This window comes from Sceloporus occidentalis, unplaced genomic scaffold, assembly GCF_023333645.1.
Source record: "Sceloporus occidentalis isolate IW3139 unplaced genomic scaffold, rSceOcc1.0.p SCAF_2, whole genome shotgun sequence".
NCBI classification, from domain to species: domain Eukaryota; kingdom Metazoa; phylum Chordata; class Lepidosauria; order Squamata; family Phrynosomatidae; genus Sceloporus; species Sceloporus occidentalis.
This window is the reverse complement of record NW_028316982.1, coordinates 254,246,672-254,273,051: the sequence shown is the minus strand read 5'-3', so window position 1 is coordinate 254,273,051 and position 26,380 is coordinate 254,246,672. Positions and strand designations below refer to the sequence as shown.

General features: G+C 40.6%; 1 protein-coding gene across 2 annotated transcripts in view; it reads right to left on the bottom strand.

The window, feature by feature from the left end:
- TRPC6 (transient receptor potential cation channel subfamily C member 6) overlaps positions 1–25,122 on the bottom strand; it is a 124,626-nt gene extending 99,504 nt beyond the window's left edge. For both annotated transcript variants that reach the window (XM_089512775.1, XM_089512776.1), the window contains exon 1: positions 24,849–25,122. In XM_089512775.1, coding sequence (XP_089368901.1) covers positions 24,849–24,982 — 134 coding nt within the window. In that variant the 5' untranslated portion in view covers positions 24,983–25,122. The remainder of the gene's footprint in view (positions 1–24,848) is intronic.
- Positions 25,123–26,380: the final 1,258 nt, after the last annotated feature.

Below are 26,380 nucleotides of genomic sequence, written 5' to 3'. Positions count from 1 at the left end.
TGTCAGGCTCTTGTTAAAAAGGAGCAGTATCAAAACCAGAAATATAATCTGGTAATCTTAGTTAACTGCAAGCATTTTATATAGGGGAACTGCACTGACATTATCCCTCACATGCAATGCTTGTGCTGTATCACTGAATATACAACTCTCCTTATTTGTAGTCATTCTATTTAATTGTGTAGAAAACTCAGTAAGCAGAAAAGACAAAGAAAAGCAATACTTCTTCAAAATTATAGAATGGCTATGGACTTCAGAGTTTGACTAATACAGCTTTTTAACACTATTGATACAAGGAGAAGGTAAATTTGCCTAAATTCTCCTATATTATTATTTAACCTTTCTTCCATGATGGGACTTGAGATGTTAGGGAGCCCTGGTGGTGTAGTGTTTAAATGCCTGTACTGCAGCCACAAGGTGGTGAGTTCGATCCCAGGGGCTCCAATGTCCCACTCAGCTTTGCATCCTTCTGTAGGTTGCTAAAATGATTACCCAACTTGTTGGGGGCAATTAGTTTACACATTGTAAACCACATATGGAATGCTTAAGTGCACTGATAAGTGGTATAGAAATGTGCTTGCTATTACTATTGCTATGGTATATGGTACATAAGGTTCCCAAGAAGATAGATTCAGAACACTTACCTTTGACAAGGTAGCTGAAACCGTGTGATTCTGTGTGTTGTGCAAAGATTGTCCCTCAACTGAATTTTGCAGTCCTGAGCTGGGAATTTAGAGGTTTACTGCTTGGGACATTTTTCTGCCATCAGATTTGTAATTTTTCCTAAAACCCTTCCCTCCAATATTTTTAATTTGTTTTTCAGAATTGTATGTATTTGTTTTCACAGTCCTTTATAATATTTCCTAAAATGGTCTCTAAGAAAACATTCAACAGACTGAAATGGCTATGGCAGAGCTTTATCTCACCAAACCTATTTCTCCCAGACTTCTTTTAGAATGTTGTTCAGAAGGACTGAAAGAACACTTAGAACCATTTAAGACTTATTGAAAGTAGTAAAAAACTTCAAGAACAGCATACTAGAAAAGGATGCTAACGACTTAAATCAACAGTCTAACCTGGAACAGTGCTCTCCACCACCATGTTTCTAGTGATATTAGACCCAACAATCAAAAGTGGAACAAACAATTACTACTGTAATTTTAATAGTTAGCAGCTGTTGAGCAGCAGGCAGCTCACAGAGAGAACCCTCTGCAAGCCATTGTATAGGGGACATAACACTAATTGCATTGTTGGGCAGCTTATGGAGAGCATCCAGCATGGACAGAACAAACAGAAAATGCACAGAAATGCACAGATTAGCAGCAGAACTCCAAACATAGTACAGCATGCTTCTGCTTCTTCTGGGGAAATCCACAACTCATGCAATTTGTCATTACTGGCATGACAATCTTTACATGCCAAAACATGCCATTTATAGATGCTGGGAGGGGACATGGAATGTATCTTGCAAGCAGATTTTCATTATGTTTTATGTATTATTGCTTTCAGTATTCTGATTTTATTTTATAGATCATATGTTTTTAATTATGTAATTAGAAAATGTAGGAAGAAAATGTAGGCAACAAACAAACAAAAACAAATAACTGCATTGTTTATTACAGTTACTAGATAAAACTATGAAAGCTTGTTATGGTATTGCAAAATGTATTCCATTGGCATTGATTAATTCTTTCAGTGAATTTAAAATTGGCATCTAGATTTTTTGAGAGAACTGAGCTTTATTGGGATTTATAAAAAGGTGTATAGGTGCTCCCTCTAAATTGTACTTTTAACGTTAATTGTATTATATTTTATCTTGATTGTTTTTTAAAAATAATCAGTGCATAAAGACTAATTATTATTGCACAGTATTCAGAGAAAAGGGATTTACTTTATGGAATATACATATCGTGGATATAATCCAATAAGGTGGTATCCTGCCCAAATCCCTTTGCAATGAATGGGAGCAGAAGAAGAAGTGGTACTACAGGGTTAAATGAAAATGTCAAGCAGTTTTAAAGGATGGAAGAGAGGGAAGAGGGTCAGTATAAGACAACGGAGAAAAAACACTGATCATATTTTCAAAACAAGCTAATTACATTTTCTGTTGAAAGCTGATTCATTATTTTAACATTTATGAGGAAATGAAAGTCAGCCATGCAGAAATATGGCTACAAATTACAGTTTCTACAAACAGGTTTCTCAAGTTGTGCTATAAACCATTTGCATATTAATGTTTCAGAGTTTTGCAGGGCATTATTTAAGAAGCCGAGCTGCAATTAGCAACACACTTGCACAATTCAAAGTATTGCAGAATGTTTCAATTAGTACAGTTTTGCTTATGATGTATAATTGAGGATTTGTATAGGTATAGAAAAAGAATTAGAATTGTACTTTTCTGGATCTTGAACTGTAACCCTCACCAGCCCTCACCGCTGGTTATCCTTGCTAAGGCTGATGAGAACTGAATTTCAACCATGCTTGGAGGACCACACATCCCCCAATCCTGCCATAAAAGCAAGAGTTAGAAGCACAGCTATAAATGAATAGAAAACTTGGAGCTGTGTTCCAGTACATTTAGAGTGCAAGAAGTTGGAAAGACTGCTCTAGATAGACACAAATTTCCAGAAGAATAGGCATATTGGTCTGTCAATAGAAAAAAGGTTTTATGTCATGATAAATACTAACAAATTTTATTTGGCAGAAGTTTATATGGATTCCAACCTTCTTCATCCAGTGCACTGGGCAACAGACGATAAAAAGCTTTGTCAGATAAACCCATTAGATATTAAGATGCCCCAATACTGTTTCCTGTTTTAGTTTTGGTGAGAAAAGTGCAGCCTAAAAGCTGCATGCAGGATGGGGGAAAATTTTTTCTAGACCCCAGGGTTACCCCAATACAAACCAACAAATGCCTATGTGGGGACACAGTGTGGTGTACAGCCATCCCAGGTCACATCCCCCATCGCAGTTGCCCACCCATTTTTGACAAACCAGTGAATATTTAGGAGAGATACCTGCAGTCCACCCCAGAGAGACAGAATGTGGGCCTTAAAATGTAAAAATCTCAGTTAAGATTACACTTACAGTAAATACAACATGGTCAAGCAGTTTGTCACATTAATTGGCAAAGAATTAAAACCATCCAATGGCCGAAAATCTGTGACTGTTATGTTTCCTTCTATGTCTGTCTCATGGCACTCAGATTGTACTTACAAGTATTCACTACAGTAGGTCCTTAGTATCTGCTGGGGTTTGGTTCAAGAACCCTCCATAGATATCAAAATCTGTGGATGCTCGAGTCCCATTAAATAAAAAGGTAATGGTAAAGGTACTCCCTTGCATGAATGTCCGCTGCCCAGTCATAACCAAATTTAGATGGTGGTGCTCATTTCTGTTACTAAGCTGAAGAGCCAGCATTGTCCAAAGACAACTCAGGTGGTCATGTGGCCAACATGATTGCACAAAAGTCTGTTATCTTCCCACCGAAGTGGTACCTATTTATCTACTTGCATTTGCATTCTTTTGAATTTCTAGGCTGGCAGGAGCTGGGACTAGTGACAAGAGCTCACCCCATCATGCAGCACTCAGGCCTCGAACTGCCATTAAATACAATAGCATAGAAAAATGCTATGAAATGCCCTTTTACGAAATGGCAAAATCAAGATTTACTTTTTTAAATGTATATATTTTTAAAATATTTTCAAGCTGTGGATGCTTGAATTGGTGGATAAAAAATCTGTGGAAATGGAGGGCTGACTGTGCTCATCTGTTGCGACTATGTATGCAAACATCCACTATTTATATTGAACATAATCCTATGGAATCTCATCATCATGAACTGAGATAATAATTTGATCCATCCCACCTGAAGTAATACTATACTTTAACTCCTGAAGAATAATATAATATGGCTCGCAGTCAGTAACTCACTCCCAGATTTACAATCCTAGGGAATTTATGCAATTTAGCGAACTAATTTATTACTCATTTACCGTCTGAGAGTGGGTATTTGGCTTATATGGCAGCTGATATTCATCCACTATATAACTGCTAGAATGTTTACTTCTTTGTGATAATTTTTATGCAAACAGTTTATATTATCTTTTCTTCCAGCATTCATTTGAAGTCCCAATTGTATTACTGGAAAAGCCAGGAGCTGAAATATTTAACTTGAGTATTTTACCTTTCTCATTTTCTTATTCATTTATTTTCTTTATTTTCATACAAACTGAAACTTCTGTTTTGCAGAAAATGAAAATGAAATGGAAAAGAAATTATGTTATTCTTTAACAAAGGTAATAAGATTTCTTTTTCTGAAAGACTTTAACAGGAGAAATGTAAATTTGCAGCTGCACTACAGAAATAATGTAATTTGAAAACTGTTTAACTGCCATGGCACAATGCTATGGAATTCTGGGATCTGTAGTTTTGTGAGATATTTAGCCTTCTTTGTCAGAGAGCTCTGGTGCCACAACAAACTACAAATTCCAGGCTTTCATAGCACTGAGTCATGGCAATTTAAACAGTATAAAACCGCATTATTTCTGCAGTGCAGGTGCAGCCTAAGTATGTACTTAATTCTGCCACCAAAATCAATATACAGTAATATAAACTTTTAACTATGGTTAGTTTGTTCTTTTTAAAATTATATTTTCCTGATTACAACTGTTGGCCAAAGCCTTTGGCTTATCATTCCATCACAAAACAGTTGTGTTGATAAGACAAGCATGTAGGCATTCAGTAAAACCATCAACAAATATAGTATAAATTTTACAAAGAATCTTTACCCCAATTCACTGTGCAATAGAGCGAACTGAATCATTTCATGATTTGTAGCAGTCTTTCCTTCTAATCTTTTTGAAGTTGCCTTGCTCTAGTATAGCCTCTCAAACATCATACAGGACCAAAGAAACTTCAAAGGGAGATTAAGCAGTCAATATAAGTAAAGATCAAGTATGGAGGTGGTTGGCAGAATTGTTCCTCACACCTTGTCCGTATCTTCCAGCAACATTAACAAAAACAAATGGTGCCCTGGATAACATACTCAGCAATGGTATCAATGACAACTTCATAATCAAAGAAAGAATGAGTGTTCATATGCCCAAAGTGCATTGCAAAACTGCAGTGCTGTACACTTGAAACTATTGACTCAGACTCAAGTCAAACTCAAATCACTTCAATTACTTGACTTGAACTGAACTCCACAATAAATGATACATTGATTTGACCTGAAACTATTTTTAGCGACTGACTTACTGATCTAACTTCATACAAAAACAGCAAATGTGTTAGGCAATGGGCCTGAGGCAGGATTGAATTCTACTCCCTGCACATTGGAGGAGCCTTCTAAAGCTTTTGAAAAAGCTTTAAAACGATCCTTCTACCTCAAGTGCATTGCCTAATGCATCTGCTGTTCCCATCTAAGAATTTTTTTCAACCTAACTTTGTGCACGTCTTCTGGATTTTGTAGTTATTCATATCCACCACCACCACCTCCTCCTTTTTTTCTGTTAAAAGTTGGCTCCCAGACTTGAGACTTCATTTCAAAGTATTTTGAAACTTGAAGGTAGAAACTTGAGACCTGACTTGAGAACTGGAATAAGAGATTTGAATGTATCACTTCAAAATTGATGCAGCATACCTCTGAGGGTTCTAATACCTTCCAGTGTCTCCATTTTGCTATTGCTATAAGTGATCAGTTTGTCATTTAGAACAAACTATTCTGGACAGCTAATTTGAGAATGCAATGGTGATGAGGTATCAGTGCCAAAGAGCAGGCAGAGTAGCGTGCTCTTAAATTATATCTGATCACAGTCATAATGACTTGTACTGCCCGTGCTCAACTCATTATTTTCTCTACTTCACTGCTCTTACTGCCCTAGTAAACCAGGAAACATTTTGGGCTCTGCAGCACAGGAGTATATATTTGAGAGCCATCGTGTCAACAGTTTATCTTCTTGGTATCCTGAAATGAGACTAAGATTTCACCAGGAGTGCTAACAATACCAATAGGGATAAGGGGAATTACTTAATGTGGGCAATGTGTTTTGAAATACTTGTGCCTCAAGGGGAAGTATTCAAGATTAAGGGAAGGAATCCAAACTATTTGCCTCGGTAAAGTCTCTAGGGTCTCTTAGTACAGTCCGTCCTTCCCATACATGGGGGATCCGTTCCAGACCCACCCACCCCGTGTAAGGGGAATTTCGTGTATGCTGAAGCCCCATTTAAATGAATGGGGCTCATGCATGTAGTGGTGCATGCATGTCATGGGCACACATGCCATTATCCCTTCCAGGGCACATTTGGCCTTCTTCTGGAGCATACACTGAAAGCCACATAAGGCACGCCCAGCATATAATGCGGGCGCACTGTATGTCCAAGGATGAAGCCTAGTTTTTAAAAGAAAGCCAGTGACCTTTTCTAGGGGCGGAAAGGCTGAATTAAAATGTACCAGTGATGTAGATGAGAGTTACAACAGTGAGTCTCCAAAAAAGATGGTGAACAGAGACAGATGGTTTGTTTCAAAGGTCCATCTATATATAGGTATACCTTAGTTGATAAGCAGATGTATTCCTGGGTGTGGAGAGAAGAAGAAGGGAGAGGAGGGGTTCAGCACGTTTTAGCAGACCTTTCCCCACCAAATTAACAATATGTGCATGTGAAATGAACTAAGCAAGTTAGGAAAAACTTGCACAAGTAAACAAAATATTTTGAACCTTCTGGAGACCACATGAAAGCTTCTTCCAAAAAATCCAGAAACAATTTTATTTTCTTATACCAATCTCCACTTTCCGAATGATTTCCATTTTGGTAGCCAAATCCATAGATCTGTGCTTTTTTAACACATGAGGGATAGCTGGTCAAGCAGGCTTACCTGCTCTCCTGCATGTTCTGTAAAGAATCCTAGAAGCAGCTGCTGCTTACCTTACCAGTTGTGGTGTTAGCATAGTCTACATCCCTTTAGCTGCAACATGGGGTTTCATATTCTCATATTTTGGAATCTAGAGTCAGACATTTTTTAAGAAACCATAATGACTGTTGAAACACTAGGACATTTCACATAGGAAAAGCAAGCTGACCCGAAGACATCTGGAACACCTAGATAGCACTAAATAAAGGTTAAATGGTTTTCCACATATCCTCTCACAATACAAACTGAATGAGTCCATATTTTCTACTCACCCCCAGCTGAGTTCCTGTTCACCACTTCCTATCCAACCATCTAGAACTTGTCTCAAATCCAATCAATGTTTTGTCACTCTGAAGTTAAAACCATCAGCTGTTTCAGAATCCTATTAACAATTCCCTGGGAAGAGATATTTGTTACACTGCAGGATAGCACCACCTATCCCTCAAGGCTATGAGATAGAAATATCAGCCCCAGCTCTAGCCTTGTGTTCACAGAGGACCTCTCTCATTCACTGTATCTTCTGAATCCTGCTTCGTCTTCTATGGTACCCTCTTGTCAAGATTGGTAATTATCACCTCCTCTAACTCCCAATTTCTTGTTATCCAATCTTTCACACATTTCTTTATGTTTGCTCTGTATGGTTCCTAAGTTGCAATGGATTTCTGTGTGTGCACTTTTGCATGCACAGGAGTGTCTCTGCAGTTAGTACTACTAATCATAGGTGTAAAAGATCCCTTAAATTTACCCAACCCCTTTCAGGCCTCCTGTTGAGCTAATAAATTCCTCCAAATATTAAGGAGACACTGTTGGTGGGAGGGGACCTCTAGTCCCCTACACACACACACACACCTTTTTGCATAACAGTAGGCAGGAAGACATGGCTACAGCAAGATGAGCTAAACTACAATCCTATTGTTTCCCAGCTGATGTTTGAATATATTGTTTACAACAGACATATGGCTGTATATTCACACTAAACGTCTGTGCTTCTCCAGCCCTCTATCATCATCCTCCATAAAAATACTTTGCAAAAAGAAGGTTCTTTGCCACAGGCTTTGTTAACCAAGGCCCGTTACAAACAGGCGTAAAGTACGTCCTGGGGACATACTAGGGTTAGGCAAAGTGCGTGCCTTACGCACGCACCTAACCCCAGTATGTCCCCAGGACGTACAAAATGGCGGCGCCCTTTCCACACGAGGGGCGCCATTACAAAGTCACGAACGCACTGCCTCCAAACAGGGCGGCGCGGACATGATGTCTTTGCGCCGTGGGAGGGTGCATAGAGCGCCCTTTCGCGGCGCACAAAGGAGCTCCGAAACAGAGCTCCTTCCGTGGTTTGCGTTGCTGGCGCAGCCTTTACATGGCTGCGCCAGCAACGCAGAAGAGAAAGGGGCCAAGCGGCCCCTTTCTCCTCCTCCCCGCCGCCGTCGGGTGTCCTTGGGGCATGAAGCCCCAAGGACACCCCTTTCCAGGCTGCGCGGAAGCGGCCTTTTGCTGCTTCCCCGCGGCCTGGAAAGCGGCGGATCAGGGCCTCGCAGGCTGCCGTTCTGGCCGCTGAGGCCCCAATCCGGCGGGGAAAGGAGCGCCTACAGGCCGCCCCAAACGGGCGGTCTGTAACGCACCTGAGATATGCCTATAGAGACCTGGAGAAAAATCATAGCATCATAGAGTTGGAAGACCACAAGAGTCTTCAAGTCCAACCCCCTGTCATGCAGGAATCTGTTGAAGAGGACATATCCAGCAGTATGAATATGTACAGCAAGGGACTATCCTTCCCCTCAGTGATCTGCTTGGATCATCCATGTCTTTTTGAAACACAATACAAGCCTGTCATGAATTATGAAAGATACAAGCGTACAATGATCTTGAAAACCTGCTTCTTTTGAGACAAAACTAAGCTCTGGCAACTAAAGATTTAGTATTCAAAAGTTTTTCATCATATAACACTAACAGGCACATTTGAACAAAATGTTTAATTGTAGGAGTGACTGTTGTTGGGAGTGACTGGGATTAAAAGATGAAGAAGACGTAAACATCTTTGTTTCCTACATTTTTCTTCTTTCTGTGTGTGTCTCTGTCTGTGTATTTATTTTTAATGTTATTCAGTGGGTGAAAGGATGAGAAACTGAGTCTTTAAAAATTCATACACTTGCTTCCTTTACTTCCCAACTCAAAACAGAGATGCAAGGAGGAGAAAAGCCATAGATGGAAATTTTAATCTTTGTTTCAGTAAGGTTTTTTTCAGAATTGTAATAATACATCGTTAAATTAATGTACACATCCTTTAAAAAAAACTTTTAATGCAAATGTAATATAATTAACATAACTGGCTTTTTTAGATTTTTAGTGATTCATAAAACAATCACTTTTTCAGTAGCATCTCTAGCTATGAATTACTTTCTACAGAGATGTTTTGCTTCATATACCACTATCAGACACATTTGAACAAAACTGTCTTCCTCAGTGGCAGTAAGTGGGAGATAATCAACTGCTCTTAGGAACCAGAGTAAAAGGCTTATCCCATGTCCTACATGAGTTCAAGAGAATAAATATCAAATTATGGAGTATTTCCTTGAATATTGGAGCAACAAAAGCTCTATAACTGTTCAAAAATGAAGAAAAATCCATCAGGTGAAGACTCCTCCCTTTTTTCAAGACAAAGCTCAAATTTACATAAGATCAACTGGCAAAACCTTATAAAATGCAAACCTCAGGGGTGACCTGAGACTGTATAGAGTTGTTACTTCCTATTACACAACATAACTGGAATATACCTGAAGATGCAGTGGGGGCCTATTCCCATTTAAGTGCATAGCCATATTCTATTTTATAGCATTCTGCTAGGAATAAGCATTTTGAATACAACCAGGACATTTGGATTAACATCCTATCTATATCTCCTATTGTTGTCCTTTGCCACTAGTTTCATTGGCAGGAATCAGAAGAAATACTATATGAATACTATGAGATACTGACATTTACTGTGTTTCCATCAAGAGATTATATATTTTTGTCCTTAATAAAATGCTGAATTACAGCCGGCAACCATAAGTAAATTTTATGCCAGGAATCCATATGTAAATACTAAGACGAGCAGGCTGTCTGGTCTTTTAAATAAAAGGAAATTAATCTTAGTTTAACAAGGTATAAAGAAAACACTTTTGTAACCAGGGAATTTGTCCTCTAATTACTACTACCCCCTTCAAATCTTCTCATCTTCCTCAAGGCTTTTGTCACTGGCAGTATTTTTTTTTAATTCAGTCAAATAGCAACCTATGAGTCTTTCACCATAAAACAGGGTTGTCTTATAGTGAATGATACACAGCTTGCGACTGAGGCAATAACAAGTCTTAAAATGAGACAAGCCACGTGTAAACAGCATTTTTTCTTTCCATTTGTATAGATACAAATATGTATCTATGGAGAGACAGCATGGCATAGTGGTTTGAATGTTAAGACTATGACTCTGGAGACCACAGTTCTACTCCCAGCTTAGCCATGAAACCCACTTGGTGACCTTGGGCAAGATATATCCTCTCAGCTCCAGGGAAAAGCAATGGCAAACCTCCTCTGAACAAATTCTGCCAAGAAAACCCCACGGTAGATTTGCTTTGGAGTTGCCATAAACTGGAAAAGACTTGAAGGCAGATAAATACATATATTTTGGTAATACTTTCATAGCATAACATCTAACATGCAGCAAGTTTCTTTTTGCCTGAGTCTACAGGAAAGAGCAAGATTCTGCCCCACTTTCTATCTTCCCTGCTGAGTTAATTGAATGCAAACTATTTTTGCTCTTTGAACACAGTTTGCGGTAACTGAAGTAAGGTGAGCAAATGTGGAAGGCAGACATTGTAAATGCATCTGAAAAAGCAGGATGGGCATAGATTATTTGGGACTGTCTCTGCCAAATCAAAAGAGTTGGAGGATTTGTGATTGGGTACGGATTGAGTCAGCAGTCAAAACATATTTACAAATCTACAGTCAAAACATATCTATGTACATTGCTTTTTGAAAATGACTCCAAACACTATTTAAAGGCATATCTGTCTATACACACACACACACACACACACACACACACACACACACACACAGCCTCCTTCTGTTCATTAAGATTTCTTCTGCAACACTGAAGCAAACCTAATGAATTCTGCCATGAGTTAGCCTAATCAATCAATGTTTCCTTATAGTTTTCTCCAACAATAGCTTAATATAAATGTTTATTGTGAAAGAATGTACAAGTTAGGAAATTTTCCCTATGATTCCCCCAAGGGTTACCCACCTAATAACAGGGTGTCTTGCTACTCTCACAGCTCATATTTGCTTCCGTTTTCTTATTTTTTTTATATAATTCAATATAAAGAAAATTGTGCTGGCTTCACATACAGTGCAACTTATACCCAAATGTACCATTTGCTATATAATAATCAGTTTAACTTTTTCGATAAATTATAGGACCAGAAACAGGAATGAGGTGGCTTTATTTTAAATAGTTACACTGGAGCATATCTGTATCTTTCCTCATATTAGTAATACATTTTATGTACTCACATGCCTATTAAATTTGATTTAAAATACCACAAAACACAGTGACATATCAAGACAGCTGTTTTATTGAAAAACAGATTGGCACTCATATATTGTTATGTTACTGAACACAACAAAAGGGTGATAGAAAGTTCATAAACAATGTCAATATGGAAAGGACAGTGAATATGATTCAAAAATATTGGGGGGAGGCAAAACAGTTTTTTTTTCTTTTTCTGCAACACTTCCCATTGCTAAAGAGACAAAGTTTAAGGGCAGTTTGCCTCTTTGGCACTTAAAATGTCATGGCACAAATAGCAAATGAAATTCTTTACCTTCCTCCCTTTTGGGTCTGCAAGTCATTGTGATTTACACAACATGCTTTTCACCGTGTCATTTATTTACAGGGAATTTAACTACCAAAATAATTTATCCTCCTTCCCCTTACATTTATTTTTCTCCTATATTTATTTTTCTATTTGTAATAATATCCTTTCCAGAAAAATAGAAAAAGAGGGCGGGAGTAATTCATTAAACAAAATACACAGAGCCTATCAGTAGCTACAGTTAATGACTGTTATATATGCTGTTGTACCAGAAGTATACCTCTGAATAGTTCATGGGAGAATATGAGCAAGAAGGTATTATCACATTCATATCCACCTTATGAAATTCCCATAGACATCTGGTATGCCGTTATGTGAACACAAAGCTCTACTAGATGGGCCTTTGGTCTGATCCAGCTTGGACCTTTTTATGTTCTTCCAATTAAGTCAGTTAAGTTCAAAATTTCCTGGAACAGTTGTGGAAACAAAACACCTAGACAGGTTCATAAATATATTGTGGTTTCTATATTTGGTCAATTAGGATAAGAAAATGGTTTCCTTTCCATACTGTATTGGAACTGGAGAAGATTTTAACTCCTCTGGAAGAAAAGGAAAAAAATCACAGCAAAGAACTTGGTCCAACGAAGTTCTGCTGAAAACATTTATTTGGTGATAACTAGATATATGAAAATTGCTCTTCCAGAAGACAGAAAGAATGATGCAGTAAATCACAATCAAAGCACCCCCCAATAGATGGCCATCCAGCCTCTGTTTAAAAACCTCCAAAGAAGGAGACTCCACAATTTTGTTTTAAATCATATTGTAAGCCACTTTTAGTCCCATTTTGAGAGATGAGTGTGATATAAATCAAATAAATAATACATTGATTGGTTAATCCAATTCTTGTCATTTCATTAAGAAATCTTCAAGATATCACCAATTCACACTGATGACATCACTAACAAAAACCACATGATCTCCCCATAGAATAGTCATAAATAGTAGAAGGGGCAGATGAGACTGAGGAGTATAAGAGCAAGGTGAAGAAGGAAAATGGCACAAGTAACGTAGCACCAAAACAAGACAAGTTCTGACGATGTCAAAAATGTATTAATATTTCCAAGAGATAAAATGAAGTTAGAGTAATTACCATATATATTTGACTATAAGCTGACTTCATGTTTAAGTTGAGGGCAGGTTTTTGGGCCAAAATTATGGATTTTGATATGACCCATGAATATGTCAAGGATAAAACTTAGAGGCATGAAACAAAGATCTAAAGGAGGAGGAAGAAAAGGAAAATGATGCCAAAGAACTTTGAAAATTATAACAGGCATGATTCTTGGTGCTCACCCTAAAGGCTGGATAGATGACAGAGTAGAGGGGAGTCAGTGCTTCCAGAATAGATTACACTCTTGAGTTTTGCAAGGGGATGGTTCCTTTTTTCAGTATGAGTTAAAATATAGTACTCTTATTGACCCGAGGATAAGTCGACTCAGTTTTTTGAGATAACATTTTGTCTAAAATTTCTAAACTTACACATGATTATATACAGTATTTATTTTGGTTCAGCATCAGATCGTACCAACTCTGTCCCATCCTGCTTCTATTGCAAACACTTTCTATAAAACAGACACAACAACCTTCTTTCTGCAGCAGACAGTGATCAATGGAGCTTACGCTAGCACTCAGACAAAAACATATTACTTTAACCTTTGCTTACTTTTGTGCTTTAGGATGACATGCCGCAAAACATTGTGATTGAGTGTTTAGAAGGTTCATCTTGGATCGAGAATTCAAACTCCATCTGTGTGGTGACTTCATGTACTATTCATGAAAGGCAATTCACTTTTTGGACAGCTGACTCATTCAGTTCTACTGTGGAAAAGTTGGTGAACTGGCCTTCTGCAGTAGAACATCAGAAGTGGCCACATTATGTGTCCATCTAGCACCGTATTGCCTTCCCTGAAGAGAAGATGGAAATGTTAAAGTTTGGAAGTATAACTCCCAGAATCCCATGGCAAGCATGGACACTGGACGTGCTGGGAATTCTGGGAGCTTTAGTCCAAAAAGTAACTTTGCCAAGCTCCAGATCTGACTAGCATTAGCTCCCCAGGGTCCAAGGTGTCAAAACCTTTCATAGGAGATTATCAGATGATCAAAAGTGATGAGAGAGAAGCAGGATGGTCTCATCACTATTGCATGATTGCATGAAGATGATTACATGACATTCTGCGATATCATGCTCATCCTGTCCTTCTCCCATTATTGAAGTGGAATGGTCCCATCACTTTTTATTAATGGGAGTTTCCCTTTAATAAAAAGTGATGGGGTCATTCTACTACACTGACAGAAGGACAGGATAAGCGCAACATCACAGAATGCCATGTGATAATCTTCCTGCAATTGTGCAATTGCGATGGGAGCATCCCACTTCTCTCCCATCCCTTTTGCCTATCTGATAATCTCCATAACATGATGCAAGGGGTATTGATCTTTGGTTCTTCTACATACAAAACTTGTCTTCCACCACTAAGCTATGTGTCTTCTGCTAGTGCCAAACAAGTAACATAATACAGTTTCTATCAAATACTGTATGTATAACCAGTCAGCACTGTGGGGAAATACAACTAAAGTAAAATTTCCCTCAGCAAGTAGCCAGGCATTACAAAGTCAATTTGGGGAAATATGACCAAAGTAAAATTCCCCTCAGCAAGTAGTCAGGCATTACAAAGTCAATTCCCCAAAGGGCGCATCCCTCTCACCAGCAAGTGATGTTGCAAGAAGCAGAACAGGGCCCTCTGCAAGTTCCTGTAACAACTCTTCTTTGCACCATCACTTCTTGGTAGGAAAGGGCTAGGGTACATCTCTACTGTAGAAATAACACAGTTTGACACCATTAGCTGCTAAGGCTCCATCCCATAGAACTGTAGAGTATGTAGTTTTGTGAGACACCAGCACTTTGGACAGAGAAGACTAAAGACTTTGTAAAACTACAAATCAAAGGATTCCATAGGATAGAGCGAGAGCACTTAAAGAAGTATCAAAGTGTGTTATTTCTACATTGTGAATGCACCCCTAGTCACATCATCCTGCAACAACTCAATTACCAGTGCTGCAAAACCCATTGCTCAGGACAGCTGACTGGCTTTTAAAGTGCATTTCAAGGGCATTTATGATATTTGCAATGGTACTACAATCACAAATGTGCATAGGAAACAGTTATATGGTTGTAAGTCTAACTTTATTGCCAGCCTTTATTTCTGTTTATTTCATTTGGAGAACCTACAGACTTCCTTTGAGGCATTTCAGCACTGTTTATAAATACAATAGTAATATCCAGAGTTAAAAAAAAAAGCAACCAAGTTAAAAAAAAAAAAAGAAGCACCATAAAACATTACAAAATGGAAAGTTAAGAAGCTTGGAAGAATTAAAATGTAGCCCAGGCAGTGCAGTAGACACTATATAAGTCCCTGGCCAGGCAGCATTCCACAAGTGAGGTGCCACCATTAGGAAGACCCTTCTGCTTGCCTAATTCAGATTTGTAGCTGTGGACACTCAGAGGAAGACTTTTGAAGATGTCATCAGTCCTGCCTGTTTCTAGCCAATTATTGCATGGATTTAGTCCAAGTCATGAAATCTCAGTTCCCTCGTTGGTTTTGTCTGCTCTAATTTGTCCTTCACTCTCCAGCTTTTCCTCAGTTTACTCAAAAAAATTAAACTAAATAGAACAGGTGGCATGAACATCTGTTTGGAGCTCTTCAGCTGGCAGCTGCAGGTAAATATTATTCAGACTTTTTATGAGCAGAAAGTCTTACATTTAGCATTACCATATTTGCTTAATCATGTTTAACTCCAAGTTATTAAGGAGTTTGTTTTCATATTTGTCAGAAGGTGTGTGTGGTTTTTTTTAATACTGAGTACATGTTCTGGTAGCTACTGCATTTCGTCATCTTAATCCTTTCCTGCTGCCTCCTACCAGAATTCCTATGCTGTGTTAATATATTTTGGCAAGTTCAAGTGGTATAAAGGAGGTGGGTAACAAAATGACTCATGTTAAGTGATTAAGTTATAAAGGAAGAACATTAGTGAGATTGGAAGTATACCTCTTACTGTCATCACTGAGCACTCCAGATTCTTGTCATATTGCACATGGTGTAAACATTTTGGGTTCTGCATCCCAGTGCATGAATGTACATTTCAAATAACATCAACAGGTAGTAATTGTCATGATCGATTTAAGACCATAAAATTGTATGCATAGTACATTTGATATTGGCCTGCTTTCAAGTTAATGCAATTTCTCAAAACCACTGTTTGCTTAAACTTTTCTCTGCAGTGGGAAATAATTAGCTTTAATTAAGATTGTAAATTTAATCCGAAAGGCAAGAATGAATCATTTTAAATGTATTCTCCAAACATGAGGATTTTCACAGTGGAGTCTTATTATCTGTGGGCTTGCCATCCACAGATTTAATCATCTGTGGATGGCAAGCCCCATTGTTCCCAATGGTGGCATATGCACACAGCCACACTAGCAGGCACATGCACGTCACACCACCATTAGGTACAATGGGACTTGAGGTCCCACATTTTTGGTATCTGCGGAGTGTGTGTATATGTATGGAACAAATCCTCTGCAGATCCCAAGGTCCAACTACATGTTTTTCAACCATTTTTCACATTTTGATTTTTTTTGGGGGGGGGGGGGGAATTCATTTGTACTAAAACTATAACGATTCAGAGAAATATTCAGAGAATTATTTCACACCAATATCACATTTTCTTCACAAAGTCTTTTTATACAAAAAAGAGGGTTGTGGATTTTTATTTTATTTTGCAAAAGGGTTCAAAATGGAAAAATCTCACAACCATTTTCTCAATGGACATTAATATTGGCACCCATTCTCTTAAAGCACCAGAAAATTCTCAAGTATTTTTGCATCCCTAATTTTAATGTAGACTTTCTAGATACTTCTTGTTGTCACTGTTTAATGATTTCAAGTAGGTAGTTTATCTGTACAACCCATCTGTGCTGAGGTTCTTTAGCTTATTTCTTATTGCTTAGTGGAAACTGTGTTCAGATTTATTAAATCTGTGCTCAGATTTATTGGACATAGCTCAAATAGGTTGTATTTGCAGCTGCAGTTTAGGAACAGGTTTTCACAGACTACAACTTTTTAGTCCCTGTTTTGTGCCTTCAAGTCTTTTCTGACTTATACTGACCCTAAGGCGAACCTAGCCTGAGGTTTTCTTGGCAAGGTTTGTTCACAAGAGCTTTGCCTTTGCCTTTGCCTTTCCCTGAGGCTGAGAGAGTATGACATGCCCAAGAACACTCAGTAGGTTTCATGGTCAAGTGGAGACTGCAACTCTGGTCTGCAGAGTTGTAGTACTCAAATCACTATGCCATGCTGGATCTAATAGCTCAAATAAAAAATGTACAGGTTGTATCTGCAGCTACAGCATATGAAAGAGTTTACACAGAATACAACTTCTTAGACACACACACACACACACCTAGGCACACACAAAAGTCACTGTTTATGCTGTAACAGCCTAACCTGGTTATTCCCAGGAGCAGGGTGGGCAATTGAGACAAGTCAGTAGGGCCAGTTTCCTGCTCATGGGACATACTGCAAAAAATAATTTCTTAAAATGAAAAAAGACCAAACTAGAAGAAATCAGAAATCCACACATCTAGTTTTTGTTGTTAAATCAGTGTGGTAGGAACCTCCAATCTAGTTAAAAGATGGGCCATTGTTCCAAAAAGTGTCTTTTAATTTCTAAGTTGCTTTGTGTCCCAATTTTAGTGGGAAAGCAGGATATAAGTAAATATAACAATAACAACAACAACAATAATAAAGCTTCCAAGAAATTTGAGTCACATTTTTTGTCCAGAAAAAAAATTCTAGAAATTTGGGAAGAGGGATTAAAGATCACAAAAACAGCTTTGGTGGGCCACACATAACCCCAGGGTCCCATTTTACCCAACATGATCTGGAGATTGGGATCACATTGTGATTTATTCCGGTAAACCCAGAATAAAACTGGTTTGGCAGCTCAAGAGGGGAGTAACTGAGGTGTTTTGTTAACGTTATTTTGCATGACAATTAGCAGGAAGATGTGACCTACATCTCAAACTAAGTGTTAATATCTTCCAAGGAATTCTGCATATTGCAGTGATGATTTGATGTCTGCTGACTTTAACCCAGGCAAAGTTTCTCTTGTTGGACAATGCTCAACTTTAGCTAACTTGGTTGTATCTCAATTGGAAGGCAACGAAATCTTGTGCATTTTATTTTCACAGGAGAAATATAAAATTATTGCAGCTGAATACAAGGCATGTTAAACTACTAAACTACCCTTCCTATAAGTATACAGACAGATACAAGTAGTTGTGACACATTCAGGTGTGACTCAATTCCCCTTCCTACACAGGCACCGCATACTACACAGAATCCTTCTCTCCTTTTTAGCAGACCCCATTAACATTTTCTGAAACATAAACCAGTTCTTGACAGTTGTTTTTGCTCCCCTTCTCTTACATATCACTCTTATTTAATCCCCCCAAGAATCATGGACCAACTTAATTGAAGAACACCAAAATGTGATACTGAAAAGGACCCCCTCCCATTTTCCATTTATAATTTTCCAGTTCCTCTCCACTTAATGCATTCAGCCTCAGATCAAACATGAGCTGATTCACTGAACTGGAATGAATTTGTCAGTTTTTCAGATCTTTCCTAGATATATTCAGGCATACACTTTTACATTGCATATGTATTGGAAACTAACATCCATACTGCAGTTCTGTGCTGAATACAATGAATATAAAGATGAAAGTTCTGCAAAATATCTCCCCAGAGCCCATGCCCTGTAATTAATAAGGAATTAAACAACAGGGTGTTACACAAACAAACACACCATCCATACAAACACTTCTTGGTGTCTCATTCTAGAAATATATTTCCAGGTTTACATCCTACATTCATAGTCTACATTTTTGTAAGAGCTGTCTAAATGCATACTCTCCAGCATTCTGTGAAAACCAGGACTCATGTGGCCAAGCAACACCAGAGAAGCAAATGAGGAAGAACACATCAGCTAGAGACTGCAGAAGTTTGTATTTGCCTGAGCTTGTTGGGAAAGGCAAGATTCCTCCGCCTACTGTCCTCTCCTCTTTTCTCCTCCTTGCCGAGTTAATTGAGTGCAGACTACTTCTGCGCTTTGCAACAACAGAAATAAGCTGAAGACAAAGAGGAAAGTAAGGGGAGAAGAGAGAAACTGGGACATTTTAAAGCAGATGAAAATGTGGGATGACAGAGCATCCCTGCCAAATCAGGACAGTTGGAGGGTCTGGAAATATATTTGTGAATCCCACCCTCATGCCCTGTCTTTACAGTCTTGTCTTTTATACACTGACTAAGGAAATGGACTATATGATGCTTTTGACTGATACTGTGTTCTAAAGAAACTGTACCATCTTTTAAAGGTGAGAGCCAGTATGATCATCTGCCTGGCTGCAATTTCTGCCCTGCTTATCCCAACATGCAAGCTACTGATTAGCCTAGTGGTGAACTGCTATTGGGTTTGACCGTATCAGACAACAAATTACATGTCAGAATATGCCACTTAAACTATGATTTTTCTCCTTGGCATCTACTAAATTTTCATATAGAAAGAGTCTTTTTAGTAGTCTTTTTAGAACTTGCATTTAATTTCCACTTCTGTGTCCAAGCCTCCATCTCCAATATGCAACACAACTTCCCAAACACAAGCTGACTATGTATCTCAGATCTAAGTCTAAGCACATAAGTGGGCAAGAGAAAGGAAACTGAGGAAGGGGAGGAATCTATAAATCCATTCTTCAGATGCACTTGCAAATATTGTAGTCCCCCAATGCATCTGAAGAAGTGGACCTAATATCCACGAAAGCTCATAAATAATCCTCATAGAATCTCCCCTCCATTTACATTGTGACAAACTTTCTGCTTCTTTGAGTGCTTGAGAGACTATCTCTATACTCGACAGTCTCATATCCAGAGAACTGGCTTGAAAAGGACTGTGGCATGCAGGAAAACAGAAAGGTGCACAGAATTAAGTTGGCTGAACCCGATACTTTCAAATATAGATCCTTCTTCGTGATCACTCTTAGGTCACAATTGAGTCAAGTCTTTAATACTTCAGGCTTCCAAAGCACAGTTCATTCCTATGCACTGGGCTTATGTTTTCTTGCCTTTCAGTCTTCATAGACTGAAGAGAACAATATAGGAAACTTGCAGCTATACAAAAACCCCTGTTAGTTGCATCTTATTCCCAAAATGGACATTTGCCCTACAGGAAAGCACTTTCTGCATACCTGCCACTAAACTCCAAGAAAACAGAGAAAAGCAAACACCATGAGGTGAAAAAGGAGCAACTCAAGTCAGTACTCAGGGACGTAGCCAGGATTTTAGGAAGGGGGGGGGGGTCCAGACAAAGTGCTACCATTATAATGGGGCTTGGGTGCGGCAGCACAGCAGCACACACCATTCATTTTTCTAATGGAAGGGGGGGGTCCGGACCCCAAGATCCCCCCCCTGGCTGCGTCCCTGCAGTACTGCATTTGCCCAGGTACTCCAATGCCACCCTGTGATGTCCATTGGTCCTACCACATAAGTTACCACTCAGCAGGGCTGTCCTCCTGTTAACTGATGATGGTGAGAAGGGGGAAAAAAGCTTTGCTTCATCATCCTCAGATACCACCAGCTACTTGCAGTCTGCCTTGGATTCGTACAGCAGATGCACAGGATCACACCTTTGCATCTAGTTTACTTATTTTGTATTCATACTAATTTGTAAAGATTAGGATCCTCACTTCACATAAACAAACACTGGAGGAATGAGGGGAAATAACCCACCCTTATCCTCCATTTTAATTATTTTATACTGAAGGGAAATACCATTCACATTATTCCATCAAAATCTTTTTAATTTGCAAAAGTTGAGGATGGCTAAAGTATATGACTCATTCATAGTATACTGTACAATCTAAGGTTAAGGTTAGAACTATAAACACCTCTCAACACTTGACAAATACTGTGCATCCTGTCATAATCTATAAATCTCTCACCTTCTCATTCCCTGCATACCAGTGCAATTTGACCAACTACACACTTTTAAACACTATCCTATTGCTCAGTCAATGCCCTTATATCCTTCTTGTATCATTAGATACACAGAACTCCTGCCTCCTCTCTCTGCTCCCCTCAACATACATTTTACAGCCGATCTCTGCCTGAAATTCCCTTTTTCTATCACCAAACATAAAACTATCGTTATCAGTTGTGAGGGAAAGACAGGGTATAAATAAATTTTAATAATGATAATATCATAGTCTGAGTGCTGTGAAAAACATTTCCCTCAAACAGGGACACTTCAGTCTGTGGAGGAATGACCACCAGTCAAAACCAGAGTCTCAAAAGGGTTACGATCTTGTGTCATGCACAGATCTCAACATCTTGGTGTGGTTTTTGCCTTGCCTCTGTCAGGTTGGAAAAGAATCCACCCTCACAGCCATAGATGCATCAGGCAGGAAGGATGTTTTATTTCCATGCCATGATTAAGCTCTCAGATCATTTTATGCCGTATGGCTGTATGCCTAATCGTGTGTGTGCCACAAGCTGACTACCTTTGGTCCACAGACTTTACACGTGTTAGTCCACTCTGTTGTGCCCAAAGCTATCTACTCCTTTTCAGAGAGCTGAGCAGGGGACCTTGTAATCTGCACCCTAAATCCTTACCCTTGTACTACAGATCCCTCTCCTTACATTCCCACTTAGGAAGTCAGGGGCCATTTCTCTAGCCCATACTGAAAACGACATACACATGTAGCTATTAACTAACAGAGCCTTCCGTTTCTTTTCTGCCAGCCACAGCTCTTTGACACACTATGCTCACCATTCCATGTTTTCTCTCACCCCATTCACCCATTGTAGAAGCCCCCCCCCCCAGGTTTGGCCTAGTTTGCCCCCTCAAAAAATCCTCCCATCCATGCACATTATAGAAACCATTGTTTTCTATTCTTTAACAAGAGAAATGCAACAGGTGCAGCTTGCTTCTGCAGAAAAGTGCCTCAGATGCTGCTTTCAGAGACCCCAAATCTTTGTAAGGGTGTTAATGAGAGGGAGGATAGCAAGTCAAGTAACATATCACCCTCACCACTGCCCCCTTTTTCCTCCCCAATATAGACCACCTTTGTTTCTACAGTTACCCTTTTGGTACATTACCCACATTGTTTTACAGCCTGTGGGTGAATGAGTGAGCGTACATGTGAATATCCTAAAGTGTCAAGATATAATTGAATACTAAAGTCAGGATGGTCAACACCATTTTATTTCTTATTTCTATGTATGGCTGAGAAAGCTGGACAGTGAAAAATGCTGAAAGGAAGAAAATCAACTCCTTTAAAATGTGGTGCTAGAGAAAAAGTTCTACAGATGCCATGGACAGCTAAAAAGACAAATAAATGGGTCCTAGAGCAAATCAAGCCTGAACTCTCCTTAGAAGCCAAGGTAACTAAACTGAGACTATCTTTCTTTGGCTATATCAGGAGAAGACATACCTCATTAGAAAAAACAATAATGCTTTTAAGATAAAAGACAGTAGCAAAAGAGGAAGACTGCTGAACAGGTGGATACTCAATCAAGGAAGCCAGGGCCCTGAGATTGCAAGACTTGGGATTGCAAGGGCTGTTGATAATAAGATGACTTGGAGGCCTCTCATTCATTTGTTGATGTTGACTTTGACCAATCTCTTTGAATGAGAGACCTCCAAGTTACTCTGTCCTCAATTGCCCTGCCCAACTCTTGAAGATTCTTGGCTGTAGCTTCTCTGATTGAGTCTCTCCATTCAGAATGTAGTCTTCTTCTTTTCTTATTGCCCTCCACTTTACCAAGCATTATAGTTGTTTCCAGTGAGTCCTTCTTTCTCATGAAATGGCCAAAATACAACAATCTCAGTTTAGTCATCTTTGCTTTCAGGGACAGTTGGGCCTGATTTGCTCTAAGACCCATTTCTTGGTCTTTTTAGCAGTGCACGATATTCTCAAAACTCTCCTCCAGTACCACATCTCAAGAGTTGGAGTCCCCCCCCCCCCCCATCAGTTTTCTTCACTGTCCAGCTTTCACAACCATACGTTGTTGCCGCTGTGTGACTTCAGGTCATTTTCAGCTTATAGCAACCCTATCATGGGGTTTTCTTGGCAAGATTTGCCGAGAGGTTTGCCATTGCCTTTCCCTGAGAGCTGAGAGCATGTGATTTGCCCAGTTAATTTCATGGCCAAACAGGGGATTGAACTCTGGTCTCCAGAGTCTTAGTCCAACACTCACACCAGTGTGCCACCATACATAAAAATAAGAAATGCAATGGCATGGACCATGCTAACTTTGGTATTTAATGCTACATCTTTACACTTCACTCTCATGACAGCTAAAAAAAGCCAATGCGATTCTAGGCTGCATCAATAGACATCTAGTGCCTAAATCGAGGGAATAGTCAGTGGTGTCACTAGAGGGGTGGAGCCCATACCAGGTGACACCCCAGAAGAGGGGTGACACCTGATCAGGCTGTCCTCCCACCAGAGGGGGCAAGAAGGGGCAAGCGCACCTGGCCCTGCTTCCCAGCAGTGGCAGCAGTTTCCCCATGAGGAGGCCAGTGCCACCATAAGAAGGGAGAAGGCCAAGGACTCCTGGTCCCGATTCCTCACAGTGGCAGTGGCCTCCTCCTGAGAAGCCTGCTGCTGCTGCTGCTGCTGCAAGGATAAGAAAGGGGTGAGCACTGCCTTTCAGCCATGTACCCTGGTAGCCCCACCCCCACACCCGGTGACACCGGGAGCAGGATGCCACTGGTAATAGTACCACTCTATTCTGTTTTGGTCTGGCCTCACCAGGAATACTATGTCCAGTTTGGGGCACCACAATTCAAACAGGATATTGACAAGAAGGAGGGTGACCAAAATGTGAAGGAAACCATGCCCTATGAGGAGTGACTGGGTATGTTTAGCCTGAGAAAGTTAAGGGGCGACATGACAAACCTGTTTAAATATTGGAAGGGATGCCATACTGAAGATGGAGCAAGCTTGTTTCCTGCAGCTCCAGAGAACAGGACCCAGAACAAAGGAGGCAAATTACAGGAGAAAAGATTCCACCTCAACAGTAGGAAGAACTTCCGGACAATGAGAGCTGTTCCACTCAGCCTTGGAAGAGTCTCCTTCTTTGGAGGTCTTTACACAGAGCTTTGATTCTGTGTTCCTGCATGGCAAGGGGTTGGGCTGGAAGGCCCTTGACATCTCTTCCATGACTTGCTCACAGGATCACCAGCAATAGTACCACTGTTGAATCATAGAATTGGAAGAGATCACAAGGGCCATCCAGTCCAACCCCATTCTGCCATGCAGGAACTCTCAATCAAAGCATCCCCAACAGATGGTCATCCAGCCTCTGTTTAAAGACCTCCAAGGAAGGAGACTCCGCCACACTCCGAGGGAGTGCATTCCACTGTTGAACAGCCCTTACTGTCAGGAAGTTCCTCCTAATGTTCAGGTGGAATCTCTTTTCCTGCAGCTTGCATCCATTGCTCTGGGTCCTATTCTCTGGAGCAGCAGAAAACAAGTTTGCTCCCTCCTCAATGTGACATCCCTTCAAGTATTTAAACAGGGCTATCGTATCACTTCTTTTCTCCAGGCTAAACATCCCCAGCCCCCTGAGTGCTTCCTGACAGGGCATGGCTTCCAGACCCTTTGCCATTTTATTCTGTCGAAGGGAGGTAAGCAAAAAGGAGCCAGCCTGGCGCAGGGGCTTGAGGGCTGAACTAGACCAGGGTTCAAATCCCAGCCATGAAAGCCAACCAAGCCGCACTCTCTCAGCCTCAGAGGATGGCAATGGCAAACCCTGACTCTGAAGAAACTTGCCAAGAAAATCCCATCATAGGTTCCCCGAACCTCAAGGCACCCAACCACCAGCAGCAGCAGCAGCAGCAGCAGAAGAGTGTGGGCTGCGTCCCCGCTGCTGGCCCAGCCCTGGCCCTGGCGCCTTCTCGCTCACCCCGGGAAGTAGCCATAGGCGGCCAGGCAGCTCTCCTCCGGCAGCTCCGAGTCCATCAGCAGGTAGTCCTGGCTGTCGTTCCTCCGGGCCCCCTTCCCCGGGGAGCCGTTCCTGCGAGGCTGGCACTGGCTCATGCTCTGCTCCAGCGCCCAGAAGAAGAAGAAGGACGACAAACAGCCCCCTTCCTTTTCTCCTTCGAAAACAGAAAGAGCTGGGTCTTTCAAGAGAGGAGCCCTCTGACTGTGCCCAGCAGAAGGGGCTCCTCCCCACCTTCCTTCCGAGCCCCGGGTCAGAAAGGAGGCGGGAAGCCTGACAGAGACTGAGAGAGCAACTGCAAGCCCTCCTTTGGCTTCCTGGCTCCTAGCTGGAGCCTGGCCTCTCCATTTGGGGGAGAAAGAAGGGCTTTGCTGGACGACGAGGCGCCTAGACCGACTGAGGAGAAGGAGAAGGAGAAGGAGGCGAGTTTCTATGTCAACAGCCCTCTCTCTCTCTCTCTCTCTCTCTCTGGGCGTCATTGCCCATCCAGCCGTGAGGGAAAAGGGAGGGAGGGAGGAAAGGGAAAGGGGGCCATCATGGGGGATGGGTGTCTGTTTCAAACTTTGGTCCCCCTCAAAGGGAGGCGGAGAGGCACCCCCTCCTCCCTCCCTCCCCGGGAGACAGAGCAAGAGGGGCACCTGCGGCGAGAGGAGCCTCAGCCTTCCCAGACTTCGCTTGCTTGAGTTACTTCAGAGGCTCAGGTCTACAAAAGCTCAGGCCCCCAGATCCTTTCAGTTACTTCAGTCAGACTCGGTTGCTTGAGTGACTTCAGAGGCTCAAGTCTTCAAAACCTCATGATCCCAGCTTCTTTCCTTCTATTAGTCTCAGTTACTTCAGTTCCTTTAATTATTTCGTAGGCTCAAGTCTATAAAAGCTCCTGCTCCCAGCTTCTTTCTTTCAGTTACTCTCAGTTACTTCTTCCTTTCAGTTCATCTCAAAGGTGCAACAAGGTTGCCCTGGAGAAAAAATGACTGCTATCTCAGCCGTGGAAACCCACTTCAGTGACTTTGGGGGAGTCACACTCTCTCAGCCTGAGAGGATGGCAATGGGAACTCCTGAACTGGGTGGCAAAAAGTCCGAACTGCAAAGAAGGACAAGGCATTTTTTAAAAACGGAGGACATTTAAAAAAATGGAGAAAAGTCCCAATGAAAAGCTAAAATGAATACTCATAGAAATGTAAATGCAGTGTTACTTAGTCATGCGCCACATGGAGGACATTTTGAAAATCCTCCTGGATAGAAGGCTGAAATGTAGGACATGTCCTGGGAAAGGAGGACATTTGGTCCTCCTGCCCTCTGAAGAAACTTGCCAAGAAAACCCCATGATAGGCTTGCCTTAGGGGCACCATCAGTCAGAAATGACTTGTAGGCACACAATAACTAAAACCTGTCTGGATGTTGTACACCAGCAACACATCCCTTCTCAGCTTTCCAGCTGAACTGATGTTTTCTTCCTTTCCTTTTCTTCCTTTCCTTCTTTCTTTCTTTCTCATCAG